This window comes from Chenopodium quinoa, unplaced genomic scaffold (genome assembly GCF_001683475.1).
Source record: "Chenopodium quinoa cultivar QQ74 unplaced genomic scaffold, ASM168347v1, whole genome shotgun sequence".
NCBI lineage: Eukaryota > Viridiplantae > Streptophyta > Magnoliopsida > Caryophyllales > Amaranthaceae > Chenopodium > Chenopodium quinoa.
The window spans coordinates 959,775-979,237 of NW_018745533.1; the positions used below are offsets into that span (position 1 = coordinate 959,775).

Consider the following 19,463-nt stretch of genomic DNA (forward strand, 5'->3'; position numbering starts at 1 on the left):
GACGGATTTACGATTAACGACGTTTTGTGATAGTGATTGGGCGGCATGCCCGTTGAGTCGGCGTTCCTTGTCAGGTTATTTTGTTTTCTTAGGTCGTTCCCCTGTTTCTTGGAAGACTAAGAAACAACCTACTGTAGCCACATCCTCTTCTGAAGCCGAATACAGGTCTATGTCTCTCACTTCTCGTGAGTTGAAATGGTTGAAAATGTTGTTGTTTGTTCTTGGTGTTAAGCATTCAAAGTCTATGCAGTTGTTTTGTGACAATCAGTCGGCTTTGCTTATAGCTAAGAATCCGGTGTTTCATGAACGTACGAAACATATAGAGGTAGATTGTCATTTTGTTCATGATGAGTTGATAAACAATAATATTTCTACCTCATATGTTTCGACAGGTAATCAGTTGGTAGATATTCTCACCAAGGCTCTTGGACGTCAGCAGTTTGGTTTTCTCTTACGCAAGTTGGGCATTCGTGATTTACATGCTCCAACTTGAGGGGGAGTATTAGAGTTTGGTTTGTTATATTTATGTTAATATTGTATTTTTGGCAAGTTTATCTATAGGAGTTTTAGGCTTATTAGGTTTCCTAATGTATTGTGTATATATATATGTGTTTATGATCAATACAAAGGCAAGCCATTTTCTCCACAATATTATTGAGTTTAACACTGATTGCCCATCTAATTATTGTTGATAATTATGCTGAATGTGTAAAATGAGGCTTTTATTTGCTAATTCGTCTAAGCAGAGCACATTTAAAATATGAAAAAATTTATCTAATTAAACTCTCCATCTTTTTACTTTATATTTAAACTACAGACTTGCATAGAATAATTAATACTTCAATATAAATCAACCAACAACCCTAAAATTCCAAAATAAAGATTTTCACTTTCCAAACAAACATAAATTTTAACTATTTAATTAGAGATGAGCAAATATAACCTTTTTATGTTTCTAACCATAACAAAATTTGCTCATTTAAGCCAAATGACCAAATTGACTCTTGCTACATAAAGCCAGTTCTATCACTGTATGGTGCATGATCTGTGTTTCTTTTGAAACTACCATAAAATGATGCCGCATTGATACACAAATTTTTTTCTTTAGATAAAGTGTTAGAGAATATGTGAAAAATCTCTGTATATATATACGGAGAATATTCACTATTGTCCGTTGCAGAGTGCATCCTCGGTTTATTGTGACAACAATTCTACGACTGTTTATATATCTAACAACTCGGTACAACATCAGCGTACCAAACACATACAGATGGACATCCATTTTGTACACGACAAAGTTTCCCTCAGTCAAGTCAAGGTACTTCATGTTCCTTCCTCTTTCTAGTATGTATCTTCACCAAGGGACTCTCGCGACAATTATTTTTTGATTTCAGATCCAGTTTGAGCGTCTGGCCTCTTCCCGCTCCAATTATTGCGGGGGGCTGTTAGAGAATATGTGAACATTCTCCGTATGTATTTTGTTTCTGTTGGGATCCGACAGCCTGCACTCGAGATTTGTGACGACCCTATCGTCCAGTTAAGTACCTACACAAGAAATCAGGATTAGCTAACCCGAGGTGAATCCGGAGATTACCATTCCGATAATACAATTATAAAGTGTTTAAGAGAAAGAAGAGATGATATGAAGAGAGAGAAAAGAAGAAAGAGATAAAGAGAGTAATAAATGCTACCTTTTAATTTGGATAACCTTACCAATTTATAATGATTTAAACTGCCAGGTGGTTGCATGCCATGCAAACCACTTTATGCCAAGTGTCGATCAATCAACGCCACGTGCTAGTCTTAAGAGGTGCCGATATCTATGCCGTGATGTGATATCACCGATATGAGTTTTATGATTATAAACCCGAACCCCTTAGACTGTGATTGAATAGATAACGACAATGTACTAGTTATCGGTATCTCCCCATACATATTCTTTATAGATATACTCTAGTGTAATTTAATAAGGAAAATTAAAACTAAGGGTTTCTCGCGCCCGGTCAGGCAAAGCTCACCCGATCGGGCGGACACTCCCTTTTTCCAAACGTCTTCTCGCGCCCGGTCGGGTGGCGGAACTCTAGAATTTTACAACTCTTCTCGCGCCCGGTCGGGCGATGCCTGCCCGATCGAGCGCCCATATCTGACCTTTGAAATCCCTTTCTCTATTTCCAACAAAGGTGACTACTCCCTAATCACAATGCCCTTTTAATGCCAAGTTTCCTATAATTTCGAAGCCATGCATCAGTAAGAGGCGAGGGTTCTTAAGGCTATAATTTCCCTTACAAAGTTTGTGGAAGGCGAAGGAGGGCTATTGGTTAAGCTATGCTCAAAATGGCATAACATTCTAGAAGCTTGTGATGAGATCCGCATCTTAAAGTCTTAACATCTCCTCCATCTATATGAAATTCTAGGTTTCATGATGTTAAGTTCAAGGTTTCATTGTGATGAGAGGACTTGATGTAATATCTCAAATAAACTCTTTAAGTACTTGATGTAAATATTAGGAATGAGCATTGAAAGATATATACTACTCCATGATAGCTAGAGGGTCAAATAAAATTTAAAAAATGATATGGAAACTCAAAATTAGGGTTGTCAAATAGGTCCTGTCGTGTAGGGTTTGTATTTGTATCGATGTTCAACGGGTTGAAAACACTTGACCCAAACCTAACCCGCTTATTAAACGGGTTGAAAACCCTTGACCCAAACTTAACCCGCTTATCAAACGGGTTAATCGGGTAACCTTTTACCCACATAGTATGTAATGATTTAATTAATATTCAATCCAAATATAGAAAAGACAGACATCATTAGTTCATTAAATATACTACATGTTAAAGTTAATATGTTTAGTCAAAGATACCACAAAGGTTAAAGCTAGTAGTTTTAACAATGCAACCATACATAAAAATTGTCTCAAATTAACCACCAAGTAAAAATTTATTTACAAAAGATGAATATCATAATTATTTCGCCAATTTATCCGCTAAAAAATTATGAAAATTTATAAATGGTGTCAAGGTAATTTACAAAATTATAAGTTCAAAATAAATAAAAAATCAAGTTTTTTACTACTTAATTAATAAATTTAGCGTGTCGGGTTCAGGTTGACGAGTTGTCGTTCAACCCATTTATATAATCGGGTTATGCATGCATGTCGGTTTCGGGTTAAAAACTTCAATCCAAACCCAACCCGTTTAACTTTGTGTCGTGTTCCTGTCGACCCGATTATGTAAACGAGTCGAGAATTATTGACCCAAACCCGCTTATTTCGTGTTGGATTCATGTCGTGTGAGCTTTTGACGGCCCTACTCAAAATATCACCAAAACCAACTTACATTTGGAGAGAATGTTGGATATCTTGTTAAATAATAACACAAACCTTTTCATAAACAAGAGATTACTACGCGCTCGGGGTATGGCCAGCCCTTTGAAAAGAATTCTTATTGGTGGCCTTCATGCCTTATGCATATTTGCATGATATTTTATTATATCTGCTTGCATATATAAGTGATAAAAGTGATAGATGTTGTGTAGCTGTGCAATGTTCGAAGCTTTAGAAAATCTATTTTAATTTAGGAAGGGAACGGTAAAAAATATCAAGTTCTAGATATATGAACGTCTAATAATAAAGTTTTAATAAATTATTGAGATGAATTGAATAAATTAAACATGTTTATCACATGATTATATACTCTATAAATTTTATGTACTTATTGAGACAAATTAAATAAAGGGTTTTTCTACACAGTGCCCCTGTGGTATTGACTTTTCCAAGGTGTGCCCACCCAATTTGAAAATTCTACAGTGTACCCTCAAGGTACATTTAGTGTCTACACTGTAGCCTTCATTGGTGACCATTAATGACCGACGTCAGAGATAGTTAATGCCGTCACCTAACTAATGTACTTTCCCTCTCTTTTTCATTTCATTCTCTCTCCTCCCTCTGAAACACTCTGTTTCATTAATTCATGACATAATCTCTCTCTGGTACGATCAAAAACCCTAAACCCTTCGATTTTTTTTTATCAAACTTAATTCTGGGTGCGAAAAACTGCAAAACGACATCAAAATTCATCTCGAGCTGAAGGAGATCAGAGCTAAAGATTGTGTTGAAGCTTCAATTTTAGGTTTCCGCGAAGGTAACTCACTAAATCCCTAATTTGCACCCTTTTATTGTCGAATTTTCCTTAAAGTTTCTAAATTTAGGGTTTATATGTTATAAATTGTTGAAATTATTTTGGGATGTGATTGAATGAAAGGTTTATATGCATGCAAAACTTGATTTTTGTTGGAAGCCGAAAGAGTTAATATAATGAGTGTTTTATTTGCAATGTTGTTGTTGTTGTAGTTTGTAATTGGTGTAATTGGTAGTTTGTTAAGGATGTTTGCATGTTTTATGTTGCAGATGGATGAGAGAATTATGAAAATTCATTACTGTGGTAATTCTGTTAGTGTAAGAATTGATGATATAGATAGATGTTTGCTATTTGATGTGATAAATGATATGTTTGAGGAGTTTAAAAAAAATCAGTATGAGTTGCCAACATACCCTGGGTTACACTATTGCTGTAGTGGAAGGAGTTATAAATTGGTTGATGATGGGACTATGATGAAGATGTTTGAGAGGATAACTGGGAAAGAGATTGATGTGTGGGTGGGTTGTTTGGCTAAGCCTAGTTTCATCTGGAATCTTGCCCAAACTGTGAGGAAAACACAAAATCCAAATGATGGCCCACCTGAACTTGATAGTAGTGCCTCAATTATACATGGTCCACCCAACATTGTGTCTGGCCCATAAATGCACCAGCCCATGTCCAAACCAATGACATACCCACAAATGAGTATGGCCCACAGGAACCTCCCAATTGTGTCAAACACATTATTCCTGTTGGGCCATCTAACCCACCCATACACAAACTGCCTGTAAGGAAAAATACACCAACAGTTCAAAGCTCATCCCCCCTCTCTGCTTTTTTTTATGGTTTTATGCAAAAAAAAGTAATGCTATTAATTCTTCAAAGTATGCGCACAACAAACAAAACATACTCAAACAGAGATTTTCGTTAACTTTCATAATTCCAATAACATTCATGATAACATCAAATCTGGAAAATACAATTTCACTACATCCCTAATGTAACTCACCCTATTTTAATAAATCTAACAATCATAATAAATCACCCTATTTTAATCAAGATAATCATAAACAACACAACTTACATGACAACACCTATCTTAACTACATCCTTAATATAACTCATCAACTCAATTACTCTCTCGTGCAAATATGCTACATTGCAAGTCTGCAAACTCTCCAGCCCTTGTATATCAGCTTCGTCAAGCCATTTGAAGAGTCCACAGTCATTGCACCTAAACAAAGCTTTCCTTGGGTTGCGATTGGTTGAAGAAAGCTTAATCTTCGCCAATTTATGGGGCTTGCAACTGCACCGTGGAGGCATGAACACCAGCGCACAATTTGATTTTGATTGAAAAGAAGATCGAGAGCTTGACATGGTCAATAATGGACAATAACCTTGCTATGTGGAGAACCCAAAAAAAATTAAAACCTTAATCCTAAAAACAGGGTATTAAGTTGGTTATTTAGGGAGGAATAATAGTGCTGTTCTTTTGGGGGGAAATTCTCCCACCAAAAAGTAACCTAACCGCAACGTCAAAAGGCTGGAAATATATAAGTAACGAAATTTGCAAACGGCGACTTAACGGAGGGCTACAGTGTAGACACTAAATGTCCCTTGAGGATACACGGTAGAATTTTTAAATTGGGTGGGCACACCTTGGAAAAGTCAATACCACAGGGCACTGTGTAGAAAAACCCTTAAATAAATTAAACAAGTCATAATAAAATTATATACTCCATAATTTTTTGTACTCTATATATATTAAAATTCATTTGGAATACATTGAATTTAATAGAGTTTGTATTCCAAATAAAATAAATAAAAATAAATAAAAAATGGAGAGACTAAAGATGCTTTAAATATTGAAATAAACACAATAATTAATCAATTTAGGGAATTTAATAGGGGGCAAATATGTAAAAGAACATTTTTAGGAATATAGATATCTATACACTATTCAAAAGAGGTTTCTTAAAATTTTTATAAGGTAGGGGAAAATGTGATGAATTTGCAATGAATGCGGCATGGAAAATTTGGATTAATTTTACCGTAGTTCACTTAAGTCAGTTCTCTTTAGGTTATTTAAATAATATTTATTAAAAATAATATAAATGCAGTAAAAAAATCAGTAATGACAAAAAACAAATATACTACTCCCTCCATTTTGTAAGTGAAATATTTTGTTATTTAGCATTATTCACCTAATCCACTTTAACTAATGTTAGTGATTAATATATAAGAAATTAAATATAGTCTTGTGGAGTGTGGGTATTTTTTGAAATCATCTCAATGAACGATTTATTAATAATCAATTGTAAATTTTTTTTACTTATTGCTAAACAAAGATATTATTGGTCGAAATTTTGTATTGTATGCATACATGTATAGGAGAAACATTTCACTTAAGAAAAAAAAGGAGGGAGTAGAGAATTAGTAAAAATAATTTTTAAAAAGTATATATGATTCCGGTTCAATAGAAATAATTTAAACTCGCCAAAAGTAATTTAATATTAGTTCAATAAAAAATAATTTCATTTTAGCAAAAATAAAGTTGAAGTAAAGATGACAATATTTTTTTTTACTGACCTAAAATTATCAAAGAAGAACTTAAATTTTTTTTTTTCCCTCAATATTAATTAGTTAAGGTGAAGTAAACAAAGCCTTGTAGGGGTTTTTTTTATTCTCTAATCTTTACAATAAAAGTGACTTTAAAAAAAAAATAAGTGGATGGTGGGCTCTATAAAAAAAATGTGGCTTTACTTAGGTTCTATTCTCATCACTATGTACAATAATTCAGTAAAAAATATTTAGTTTAGATAACAATATATTCATTTAAGTAAAAATAATTTTATTTCAATAAAATTAGTAAGCTCAAAGAGTAAATGCAACATTAATCAATAAATATATGTTTTACTAATTAGTTAAAAATAATTTAAGATTAATATAAATAGCTAAGTTCAACAAAAGAAATTTAATTTCAGTAAATTAATTTCATTTTGACAAAAGACTTTAGGCCGATTAGGGTAATGAATTTAGGAGAAATCAGGATTTAATTACAGAATTGTGTTTTTGGCAATAATACTAAAAAGGGTAATGCTATACATAACCCTTAAGACTACATATAAGCTTTAAATACACTCTTGAAAATTGTATAAAATTAGAAATTCATGACAAAAACACGTGTAAACCAGTGTAATTAGTGTGTTTTTGTTACGATTTCCTATATTTAATGCATAAATATAGCCCTAAGGGCTATGTGTAACATTTTCAATATTAATATTATTATTACTACTATTATTAAATTTTATTCATTTCAGTTCAACTCGGATCCATTGAATAAAAAAGAAGGTAAAGGCTACACATACAATTGTTGTATGTGGTTCCTACATACAACTCTAATTTGTTATGTTTTTATTGGCTAGAATAATTGACCCAAGTTTCATTATATTCAATTTATATTTGACTTCTAATTTTCTCCCCTTTTCTGTTGATGTATCAAATTTATAATGGTGTTGTATGTAGGGACAACATACAATGGTTGTATGTGTACGTATCACTTCAAGGTCGAATCTGTCCAAAAATCAGTGTAAGCTGATATAACTTTTACAGAGTATTTATTACATTGAATTCTTTCAAAAAAAAATGATTACATTAAATATATTAGATAACATTTATTATATTTCAAAAATTAAATACAAAACAAAAGGAAATTAGAAATTTGCTATTAATACAATGAAGATTATTTCCTTTATTTTCATACATTCAAAGTCTTGATTCGCTATACCAAATAATTGTCAAGTCATATCTTATTTGGACCGTTAGATACATGCCACGTAACAATTGAGGCATCGTTTTATTGCCTCAAAATGAGTCCAAAGTAGAGTTGATAGGCAAGTGGAGTTAATAAATAATGTTGCAAAGGAATTGAATTAGAATAAGAGAGAATCAATTAAAAATAGCAAATCTTACAAATCCAATTTCTTGAGTCCAAAATAAATTATTTACATCTAGATGTTTTTTCATTAATATTAGAGCTAGGTAGGGAAGAATAGAGAGGAATGATTAATTAATTAAAGGTAGGTAACGTTTACTAATTGATGTTGTCTCATATCATAGTCAAATATAAAAAGTCTATCATTTCTCTCTCCTCAATTGAGTATCAAAGTTTATATGACCTTAGTTTTGATACTTTTATTTCACAGGTTCGAAGAGAAGTCAAAGGAGATTATTTTAAAGTAAGTGCCATCTAATTTATTCAAAGAATTATATATATGGCGTTTCTTTTTTACAAATAGCACCTTTGTTTTTTTTTTAAGTTCTCTACTCCGATTGAAAGAATTCACCAACTTTACTTTTGATCATCATTTGTAATTCATATACATACATTTATAAGATAAAATTAATTCATTTGAGATCGTTTGAATTTGTATAATTATATGTTTTTAACAATTGATATATAAAAACTATACCTGATTATATGTAGATCTACATGTAACCGGGTACAAGAAGTATGTATAATGCTTTCAAAAATTATATGATTTTATAATTATGTGTATGTTTTTATGTTTTTATTCCTTTTTTATGTTCTCTTTGCGCTATAATTTACAATCAATGTCCTTCTATAACAACATTTGTGCTTTATTTTAATGTTTTGTGCTACTGTTAAAGAAAAATTAAAACCAATCTGATTGCATTTTTAACAATACAAATTAAAGGGTAAACAACTTATAGATAAGTGTTGTACAAAGCAATCATAAAAAACATGATTTTCTTTTAAATAAAAAAAATAATAAAAAAAATCAGTTTATCTAATGAATTCTATTAGCTTGTCAATGTAAAAACAGTAATCATCTCTCTGAAAGAAAGAAAAAAAAAAAAGCTTGGTTGATAGATAAACTAAAAAGAGTTGGTGAAATCTAACTTTTGAGGGTGGTTAAATATAATAAACGATAAAATGGATGATTAAATAAAAATAGGACGTTTTAAAGGATGGTAAAATACAATTATTTAATCTAATAATTAATTAGTGTTCTAAAAATTTAGAATATGAACTATTTAAGGATTACAATTTACAAATGTATATTTGCGGATCGTATGTAATAATGTATCAAAAAATTTGCATACATTTTTTATGATGGACTTCAATTTATGTAGAAGTGTTTAAGCTGCTGTGAATTGTGAATTTTTGTTTATCGTATTGGATCATCTTGATAGGTATATCATGGTTAATATCAAGTCGGATTTTGCCTTGATTTAGGTTAATTCGGAGATATATACTCAAGTTTGGTTTAGTGCTACGTATTTGACCCATTTTTTTTTTCTACATTGATTTTGTTCCTAAAATGATTTGGTCCTATGTATTTTATCATACTGTACGTCTATCTTATCATATTTTGATTTTTTAAAAAAATATACCACATACTATCTTGCTTAATTTTGATTCATTTTTAACAATATATGTTAGAATTTTTATATAGTTTTTCAGTCTCCACAGTTTTCATATACATACATTTTTGTTCCAATTCATTTGCATTAATAAAAGTAGCACAAATCGATATGGTCACGTGTGGTTGGTAATGACTTACCTTGAATAATGTATTACACACGTTTGCAGTATTTATTTGTTGCGATTCGATTTTAAGTTTACAAAATCTTTATCTAATACTTATTAGATTTGTGGCGGTGTAGACTTCTTGAGTCTATCAACTCATGTAATTTCTTTGTTTTTTTTTTTTTGTACGTTTGTTGAAATAACAACAGAGCATCATGATGGTTAACAAAATTACTCGCAAATCCGAAAGACTTGCAAAAAGATCTCCAGTAAAAAATGATGGAAATGTCAATGACTTATTCCCTCAAGGTCTGGTCCCAAGGAGAAAGAGGTCCAAAAGGAACATGGTTAGTAATACAAAATTGATTTCCAAGTACGTAGCAAAAGATGAGGAACCAAGTGAAGTTGAGATTGTGGAAGTTGAAACTGAGCAATCAAATCCTCATCCCTGGGAAACTCAAATCATGATTCCGGGTCCAATTCCGGACTTAGAGGGTATAACATCGGATGATACTCTCTTTGAAAATCTCCTTGAAGACATGCCTTAGCTTCTTCATCTTAGTGCTTTGCATTGGAATAATTGTCATATGAACCTTTTGTGATTTGTCGTTATTCCGTTTTATGATGCTTTTAACATATTTTGATTATGTCCATTATCCTTATGTTGGGCCTGTCCGATCCAAACCCTCATGATTATAAAATGCAAATCTTTTTACTTGGTCAAACCTTATTTTGCTTTACACACCTCAAACATTGGTTGAAAAATCACTTATATTCTACATGTAAGTTGTCTTACATTAAAGACAATATCAAAAGAAAAAAACAATCAGTCAATCACCTTATGAACAATTGAAGTTACTCCCAGTATGGCCAATGTTAGACTCTCAGAGACTGTAATAGGCTTGTAACCATGTATTCCAAGTCATTTTTTTTTTGACAAAGAGTACTAATAAAGAAAAACAAAAAACAAAGACAACCAATAAACACTACGCAAAAACACCTGTGAGCAAACTTTATTCGAGTCAAGTTGGAGTACTTGAAGTCCACACTAGGCTCACGAACACGCTTTGTACCCATACAAACCACCTGATAATCTGTAGTTGATCTAGGTCAATCCTCCACACATCTCATTTTCCTAAACCGAGGATGAACAATGGACCAGTGACGGCGAAACGATTGACCTGAAGGCTTGGCACTGGAATCCAAAGTGGCGAACTGAAAACTGGAAACACAGACTTTTCCCTCAAACTCTTGTAAATTTATCCCTTTTATAGAACTATCAATCTCAGAAAGGGCGGTCATGCACTCTAAATTGTTTTGCACCACTGGAGCACCTAATAACTGCTGCAAAATGGGAATTGGCTAAGACTCTGTTATGGGCACCGTCTGCCGATCCTCATCATAAGATACCTGTAGTGAAGTATAGGTAGAGGACATTGCTACACCAGACTTCACATCATTAGAGACAATAACTTTCTCCGATAACGATTGCAAAATCGGAGCATACGTGGACTGCAAAGTAGAAGCTAACAAGAACTCTGAAGTAGGCATTGCTTGTTGCTCCAATCCACTTAAAAAATTAACTGAAGTAGAATTAGAGGTCTTTACTTCCCTAGAAGTTAAATCTTGGGGCACCTCTGTCTGGATGAAGTTTTACTCGAACAAATTCTAATAGACATTAACGACATGGACTTAAAATGGTAGATATGAATGACATTACCTTGCTTAACCTGTTGCAAATGTGAGGAAGAAATCCGAAGGGAGGAATTCAAACCATCTCAAGAAACAAACTCATGCATACGGGGAAAAGGTGGCAAAGACTTACAACTCCTGTCATTACCAGCTGAATCTGATTTAAAATCACATTCCATATCATCACTTTCTGAAATGCTGTCATGACCAACTAAACCTGATTGGAAACCACATTCCATATCAACACTCTTTGGAATCTTGTCACTACCAACTGAATCTGATTGGGAAACACAATCCATATCATCATTATCTAAAACCCTATAATTCCAAGTCAATTTGATATTTAGATTTCCACATGACTTTTTTCTCTATACAAACTATTGAGCACATGGCTAAAATTTGCCCGGGTTATCTATTAATTAGTTTTTACATGTGATGATGTGAGTGAAGCTTAACTTATATTATTCTTTGTTTTTTATTTTTTCTTTTTCACAAACTATTGGGTGCGGACGTCCGCACCCAACAATTCGTGGGGCAGACCATTTCTTCTTCAATAAAAATCCCCCTTTTCTTCTTTTACTGGACTTTCTCACTCCCCTGTTTTGCTACTCTTCCACGAGATCGCATACAAATGGTTCGGAATTGATGATGTTTTAATTGCTCGAATAGCGACATCAGTTACTCATATTCTTCTATCTCCTCGTGGTCGAATTGAGATCTCATACGCATAAGTTGCTCAAATTGCTGGTAAATTGCGGTGGCTGGCCTGGGTTAATTGGGATGGGTAGGTTAATTGTGGTAGATGGGTAATTGCGGTGGCGGTTATTTATGGTGGCTGGGTATTTGTGGTGGCTGGGATAATTGCTGTGGTTGGGTATTTGCATTCGGTGGTCGGGTTAATTGCGGTCTTGCGGTGCGTGGCTGGGTAATTGTGGCTATTTTGCAGTGGAGGTTGTGACGATGTGGGTTGATTTGTTGGTGTTTATGTGGTTGTTGTTGTTGTAGGTTGTTGTTATTGTTGGGTTGGTAAATTGGGTCGAGAATGTACGGTTATTGTTGTTGCAAGTTGTTATTGTTGTGTTGGTGAATTGGGTCGGGAAGGTGGCGCAGGTGGTGGTGGTGGAGAGTGAGGGAGTGCGCAAGTTTGATTTTGAGATTTTTGGTTGTTAAGTGATATATTTAGTTGTTGGCTTATTCATTTGAAAGAGATAAAAAGAAAGAGAGGAAGAGGGGGTGAAAGAAGAGAGAGAATGAAATAAAATATACGTATAAATTATATTAGCTAGTAAAGGATGTACATCAGCCATTAAAATGAACATATCAGTTAATTGATCTCTAATATCAGTCAACATTAGGGATACAACCAAGAGACGAAACATATCAGCCAACAAATGGATGAAATCAGCAAACAAAAGCAACAGGTTAGCCAACAAATTAAACATATAAGCCAACAAAATGAAACATATAAGCCAACAATTAAAATATACATATTAGCCAACAAAATAAATATATCATCCAACTACAAAAACATATAAGCCAAATTATGTTTGATATCAGCCAACAAAAGGTACATATTAGCCAACACAAAAAATCATATCAGACAATAAATAATGAAACATATCAGCCAACACATGAAACATATAAGCTAACAAGTAAAATATATTAGCCAAGCCCCCCACACCAAACAATTTGTGCGTCCATATGCACACAATACCTTCTCTCTCTTTTTTTGTTATTGTTTCGTTTAACACTAGGTAAAATTGACTTGCGATAGATTCTAGTTTGATAAAACACTTTTTCCTTATCTAAAAAAATAAAAGTATATAGGAAAGAAATCCGGTTAAATGTAATTTTTATAACATCAGTATCAATCTTGACAATTTCCTTTAATTGATCAAATCAAATTTTTTTTTTTTTGTTTATTTTTTTTTATTGCAATTAACTTAGTCTAACTATCTAGCTGTATTTTTTCATTACTAATTATTTTCAAGAACTTCATTTGCGTTATATATGGAGGACGGCCTGACCAATACCAGATCTTTGTAAAGATCGTTCAAACTTTGAATAACTGAAACTTTCATCCAATCATTAAGAAGTTATATCTTGTAAATAAGTTTTTCTCTTTTTTAAAATTTTAAATTAATATTAAATAACTTTGTTTATGCATGATCATTTAGATGAATTGTGGTGACTAATTTCCTAAAATACATTCATTTTTCATCTCTGTTGAACATTAATCCGACGACGGAAATCCACGTAAGCCGTGACAGTAGCTCATATCACATTGAATTACCATATAAATAAAAAAAACCCTTCAATTGAAAAGTTCCACCAAATTTCACGTACTAGATCTATTCATAGAGCATTAATTTTCATAGTTTAAGGCAACACTACTAAAACCAAGAGAAAAAAATTCGGAAACAAAACACTATCCATCTATTGTTAATCCAATAACCTACCTTTTTACATACTTCAAACATGGAGATTTTCAAATTTGTCCTATACATTTCTCTCTTTGTTTCTCTATCGTCTGCTACTAGTGTTGTTGATTTTTGTGTTGCAGACTTTAATTTTCCAGGTACGCCAGTCGGTTTCCCTTGTAGGAATCCGATAAACTTAACAGCAGATGACTTTGTTTTCTCTGGTTTGGGTGTTGCGGGCAACACATCAAACATCTTTGGTGTAGCTGTGACATTTGCAATCGATTTGACTTTTCCCGCTTTAAATGGGTTAGGCCTTTCCATGTCGCGGCTAGACATTGGTGTGGGTGGTGTTGTCCCGATCCACTCACACAGGGTATCAGAACTTATCCTTGTGATTGAAGGAGAGATACTTGCGGGTTTTATAGATTCAAACGATCAAGTATATTATAAAACATTAACCAAGGGAGATATTATGATCTTCCCTCAATCATTACTTCACTTTCAAATTAATGTTGGTAAAACTCCCGCTCTTGCCTTTGTTAGCCTGAACAGTGCAAGCCCTAATTTTCAAACTACTACCACTTCTCTATTTGCCAATGACTTACCTACAGACGTGATTGAGAAGATTACTTTACTTGATGCTACACAAGCAAAGAAGTTGAAGAGCATCTTTGGCGGCACTAATTGAATGTTCTCTATTGATGTGTTGTGTACATAAATATGTTCCCGTATAAGTTATATATATTGTCAATCATGTAAAAATGTACGTGGAATTATGTGTATTCATTGTTGTATTATTGCCTTATTGGCCATATTGGGCGTCGGTTTAATGATTCCATGTTTAGCATTCAACAAACTATGATCTATAATACTGTTTTTTCTTTTCCCATTTTGATCAACCGACACTTTGGAATAGGGTGCGCGGTAGTTTTTATTCCTTGTTTATTCTACCTTAATTGGAACAGTACATTTATTTGCGTTTACAGGTAAAAGTATATATGTTGTATACTCCACTAATTTTTTTCCTTGTTGTATACTAGCATTTATAGAGTAGATTTGAAAGTGATATATACTAGCATATAAAGTTATGAGTTAAAAGAATTGGTTTATACTTTATATGTTGTTGTTGTTGTTAGGGAAGCTACATTTAACTTTAATATTCCCCCCATTCCTTTATTAAAAGCCTATTTCTAATATTTATTACTCACATAATAATAAGAAATAAGCTTCTAATAATATTAAGAAAATCAAGATTATTATGCAATTTAAATGATTCTTAATTAATTTATTAATATAAAGTAATACTGCATCTATAATTTCAATTTTAAAAGTGATGTATACAAATTTTTACCTTGTTTCTACCCTTATTTGGAATACTACATTTATTTGCATGTACAAGTAAAAATAAACATGTTGTATACTCCATCTATTAGAGTCGGTTTGGTTATATTTGTTAATTATTAATATTGTATTTATGTTAAGTTTATCTTGTTAGGAGTTTTAAGCAAATTATGTTTCCGATTTGTATTGTGTATAAATATATGTGAGTAATAACAATACAAAGGTCAAGCCGTTTTCTCCATATTTCCTTGAGTTTAACATGATAACAGGCCTCTCTAATTAGTAGAGATTTTTTCTTCAATCTTGGTTAGTTCTTGATTTAATTCTGCATTTAATTGTTTGTTACACCATCTTAAAACACTTCTATTTTATTAATTTCAATTATTCTTTTCCCTCTTTTCCCTCTTTCCTCTTTCCGTCTTTCCTCTCTCGTCTCATTGTTAACCCTTATCTTCATCTGTTCATGAGCTAATCACTTCATCACTATTTGTTGCTGCTTGAATTCAAGGCTCAAAAATCATTATTAGTGAAAAAAAAATTGGCTTTAGATAGGTAAGTTTGACAACATTGTCTATTTTATTGGCAGGTTAGATTTTAAAATATGAATTTAATATCATGATTCACATCCCAAAAAAAAAATAAAAATAAAAATAAAAATAAAAAAAGAAGAAGAAGAGGAATAAATAATTATAGGTGAAAAAGTTTAGTATAATTTCATATTTTTACAAAATTTCTAGAATTGGTCAATTCTACGATTTTATTCTACTCTAAGTACTTTCGATCCAAAATAGAATCCGGACTCTAAAGACATTAATTGTTATGCATGTCTATGCACGGAATTAGTCAAGTCTAAACTAGGCATTATATTACAAAAGTACTTAGATAAATACAACTTCTCTAATCTGTAGCATACGTTAACATGTTTAGCTTCATGCACTTGGTCCCTCTTCCCTTGCAGGCTTGCAACTTTAAGGATAGCCCTCCTCGCTCGCTCTTAGAGCAAATCCATGCTTTCGTTATACGCAATAGTCAAACAACCTACCTTCTTTTCTCTCTCTCTCTCTCTCTTTTTTTTTTTGGTAGTAGCAATACTAGTAGTAGTACGGAGTATTAGTTAGGGGAGCTAGGAGTTCAGCACTTCAGCATAATTAAAGACATAGGTTCCATACATAATATATTAATAATACCCACATCCGGGCTTTAAATACTAGAGCTATCGGGGAAGGGGTTAGCAGCTGCAGCTTCCACAACACCTCATGCGCAAATTTTAAAATGCACCATGGTGAACTTAGAAATGGGTGCACCACGCCTATGCTTTTGAACATTTAGTAAAAAAAATATGAACAATTACAAATTTTGAACATGTAGTAAAAACATCTGAACATCAACAAATTTTGAACATTTAGTTAAAAAATCTGAACAATCGCAATGCATCACGCCTATACTTTTGAACAATTAGTAAAAAAAATCTAAACTGTCGCGATTTTTGAACATTTTATAAAAAAAAGGAAATTTTTTAAATTACCACCCAAAAATAGAGTCATTTTGTAAATAACCACCCGTTAAAAATTTTATTTTAAAATACCACCCATTAAATTAATTAATTACGCAGATTACCACCTTTTTGAAAATTCCGATTGAATTATGATGTGTGGGGCCCACAGTCGTTACTTCCCTCCTATATTTTTTTCTTTTTTTTTTTCGATTTCTCTATTCTAAGCTATTGAGTGTACTCTCTCCCCAATCTCTCATTCAATTCTCTCTGCAAAATCCACCTATCTCCATAAATTCTCACCCACTCTTCAAATTAGAATCCTAAATTGCAGATTAAAACCCTAAAATAGTTAGTTTTAGTTTAGCAAAGAAGTTACTGCTGTGTAATTGGGGTTTTGCTTGGAAGTTGACTGCGAAAGTCGGCATTTTTAGGGCGTTTTCTGGAGACCACTTGCTGAGTTCATTCACCTGACAATTGCTGAGTGCAATGGCGACGTCTGAGGTAAGCAATTTTGGTCCTTGCCTTTAATTTTGTTAGGTTTTGGTTGGTGATGGTAGAATTGCAATTTTGTTGAAATTTAGGGTTCAATTTGTACTGTAATGAATTATTTAATAGAGGTCAATTATGCTTTAAATTTTGGTGAATTGTTTAAGTATGGATGTGTGTAGGACAGTAAATTAGGGGATTTGTTAATTGTTGCTATGTATATTGGGTTTATTAAAGAAATCAAATATTGTGTAAATTTTAAATTTTGCTGTTACATGTACAGATTGCTGCTTCTGTTGAATTAGTTGATGAAAAGGTTAGATTAGGTGGTGTTTTTGTGGACAAAAAAATAAGAGGGAAGACATTGTGTGGCTATGAGGGTGGCTGAGAATATTGGAGGTATAAGTGCAAAGTGAGTGATATGTCAGTGGAGTTTGTAAGGGAATCTTGCATTTGGGGGTTTGTGAAGCTAGATTTAAAAGTGCCTAACATGTGGAATATTTGGTACAAACAAAAGGGAAGACTTGGTCAAATGGCAAAAGGAGATTCTGAGTGAAGATGATGTAAAGGGCTTTTTGGATACAAAGACTAAGAATGAGTTTGATGTAGTTTATTGTACTAGATAGGGCTGTACACCGGTCCAAAACCGGACCGGACCTGGACCGGACCCGTTAGGACCGGGACCTGAATCAGCCAATTTTGAGGACCGGGGACCGGACCTGATTCAGCAGGTCCGGGTCAGGTCCAGACCTGTTGTCCAGACCTGAACAGACCTATTTTGTGTGTGTGTGTGTGTTTTTTTTTACAGAAAATAAATAACTTATTGGACCTGTTTATAGACCTGTTTATGGACTTGTTTACATAAAATCTAAAAATATCAATAACAAAAACTACATAAAATCTATAAGTCTCAAATATAACAAATAATTCATTAAATTACATAAAGTCTCTAAGTCTCAAATACTAGAAATACATAAATTATCCAAAGACAACTTGAATTTTGGTGAATTGCTTTCCCTTTGATTGCGTGATTCGCACCAATGAGTCCACGAAAACAACTTCATCGTCTCCATCGTTAGATACATCATGTTGCACCTCTAAATAAAAAAACAATATAGAATATATTAATGAATGATAACAATGAAATAATAAATTTGGTGTAACAAAATTACAAGTACATAAAATTAATACTACCTTTCTCCATTTCTTCTAACTCTTTCAAATTTTCTTCCACATCAACAATTGACTCTCTCTTAGCTCTAAGCCAATCTTGTGTACAAAGTAGCGCTTGAACCATCTTCAATACAAAAGTATTACTTAAATATGTATAAACAAAGTCATATTTAGATATAATTAACTTGATTTCATAAAATTAAAAAGATAAAGACGCATTACCTTAGGAGTTGAGAAAAAGCAGCAGATCTTTTGGATTGAGAGCTCTCCATCTTCAATATAATTATACACAATATAAGTAATTTTTAAGTAACAATTATAAACACATAACATTTTATAAAAAAAGTGAGAACAACTTATATTGCAAAGATGATTATTTGGCCTCAGGACAGTTATGCAAAATCAGATATGGGAAAGGAATTGGGGAAATAGGGAATTGAAAAGATGATGAAGAAAGGAAATTGGTTCTATTTGTGGAGTGTTGATAGGGTTGAGAATTTGCGTGGCTGGCTGTGATGGAGTTCGTGGTCGAGATATAGGCCGGAAAGTTGCTCTTTGTTGTGGCGTGAAATTGAAAAAGGAATTGAACTCTACCAAGATCTGGGATAAGGAGCGAGAGAGGAAATCTTTGAGAAGGAATTCATGGGGAGGCGGTTGAACGTTCCAGAAACGGTTGAGACAGAGGAAACGGTGCTAGTTAGGGTTATATTGTTAGCTTTTTTTATTTATTAATTTTAATAATATTAAGATCAAATAGAACAATTAACTAAAAAAGGCGTTCTCTATGTAAGATCTGGGATAACATTTTATAACCTGACCTGGACCTGTTGGGACCGGACCTAACCCGGACCTGTAGATTCAGGTCCGGTCCCGCTCCTTGAAAATCAAGGTTTCCGGTTCCGGTCCGGATCAGGTCCAAACCCGGGGTTTTCAGGTCTGGACTTGAAACCCGTTAAAAATGCTTTTTTATAAAAAAAAAAAAAATTCCCAAATTTCAAAAGAAGTCAGTTTCATTTTTGTAAACACACTAACCTTAACTCACTCCTCACTCACTCTCTCTCTCTTAGCCAACACCACATAAACACGGCAACACCCACTCCCTCCAGACCACCGCCCAGGCGCCCAAACACCAGTCGGCAGTCGCCACCGCCCACCAG

The 19,463-nt window shown here is 33.1% G+C and overlaps 1 protein-coding gene across 1 annotated transcript; it reads left to right on the forward strand.

Moving 5' to 3' along the window:
* The first annotated feature begins 12,889 nt into the window (after positions 1-12,889).
* On the forward strand, positions 12,890-14,934 carry LOC110715827 (auxin-binding protein ABP19a-like). Its single transcript, XM_021894441.1, has one exon. It carries the CDS (start codon positions 13,867-13,869, stop codon positions 14,497-14,499), a length of 633 nt encoding a protein of 210 aa, XP_021750133.1. The 5' UTR covers positions 12,890-13,866; the 3' UTR covers positions 14,500-14,934.
* Positions 14,935-19,463: the final 4,529 nt, after the last annotated feature.

Excerpts from the sequence above, each read along its gene's own strand:
- LOC110715827 (XM_021894441.1), top strand. The coding sequence starts at position 13,867 with ATGGAGATTTTCAAATTTGTCCTATACATTTCTCTCTTTGTTTCTCTA.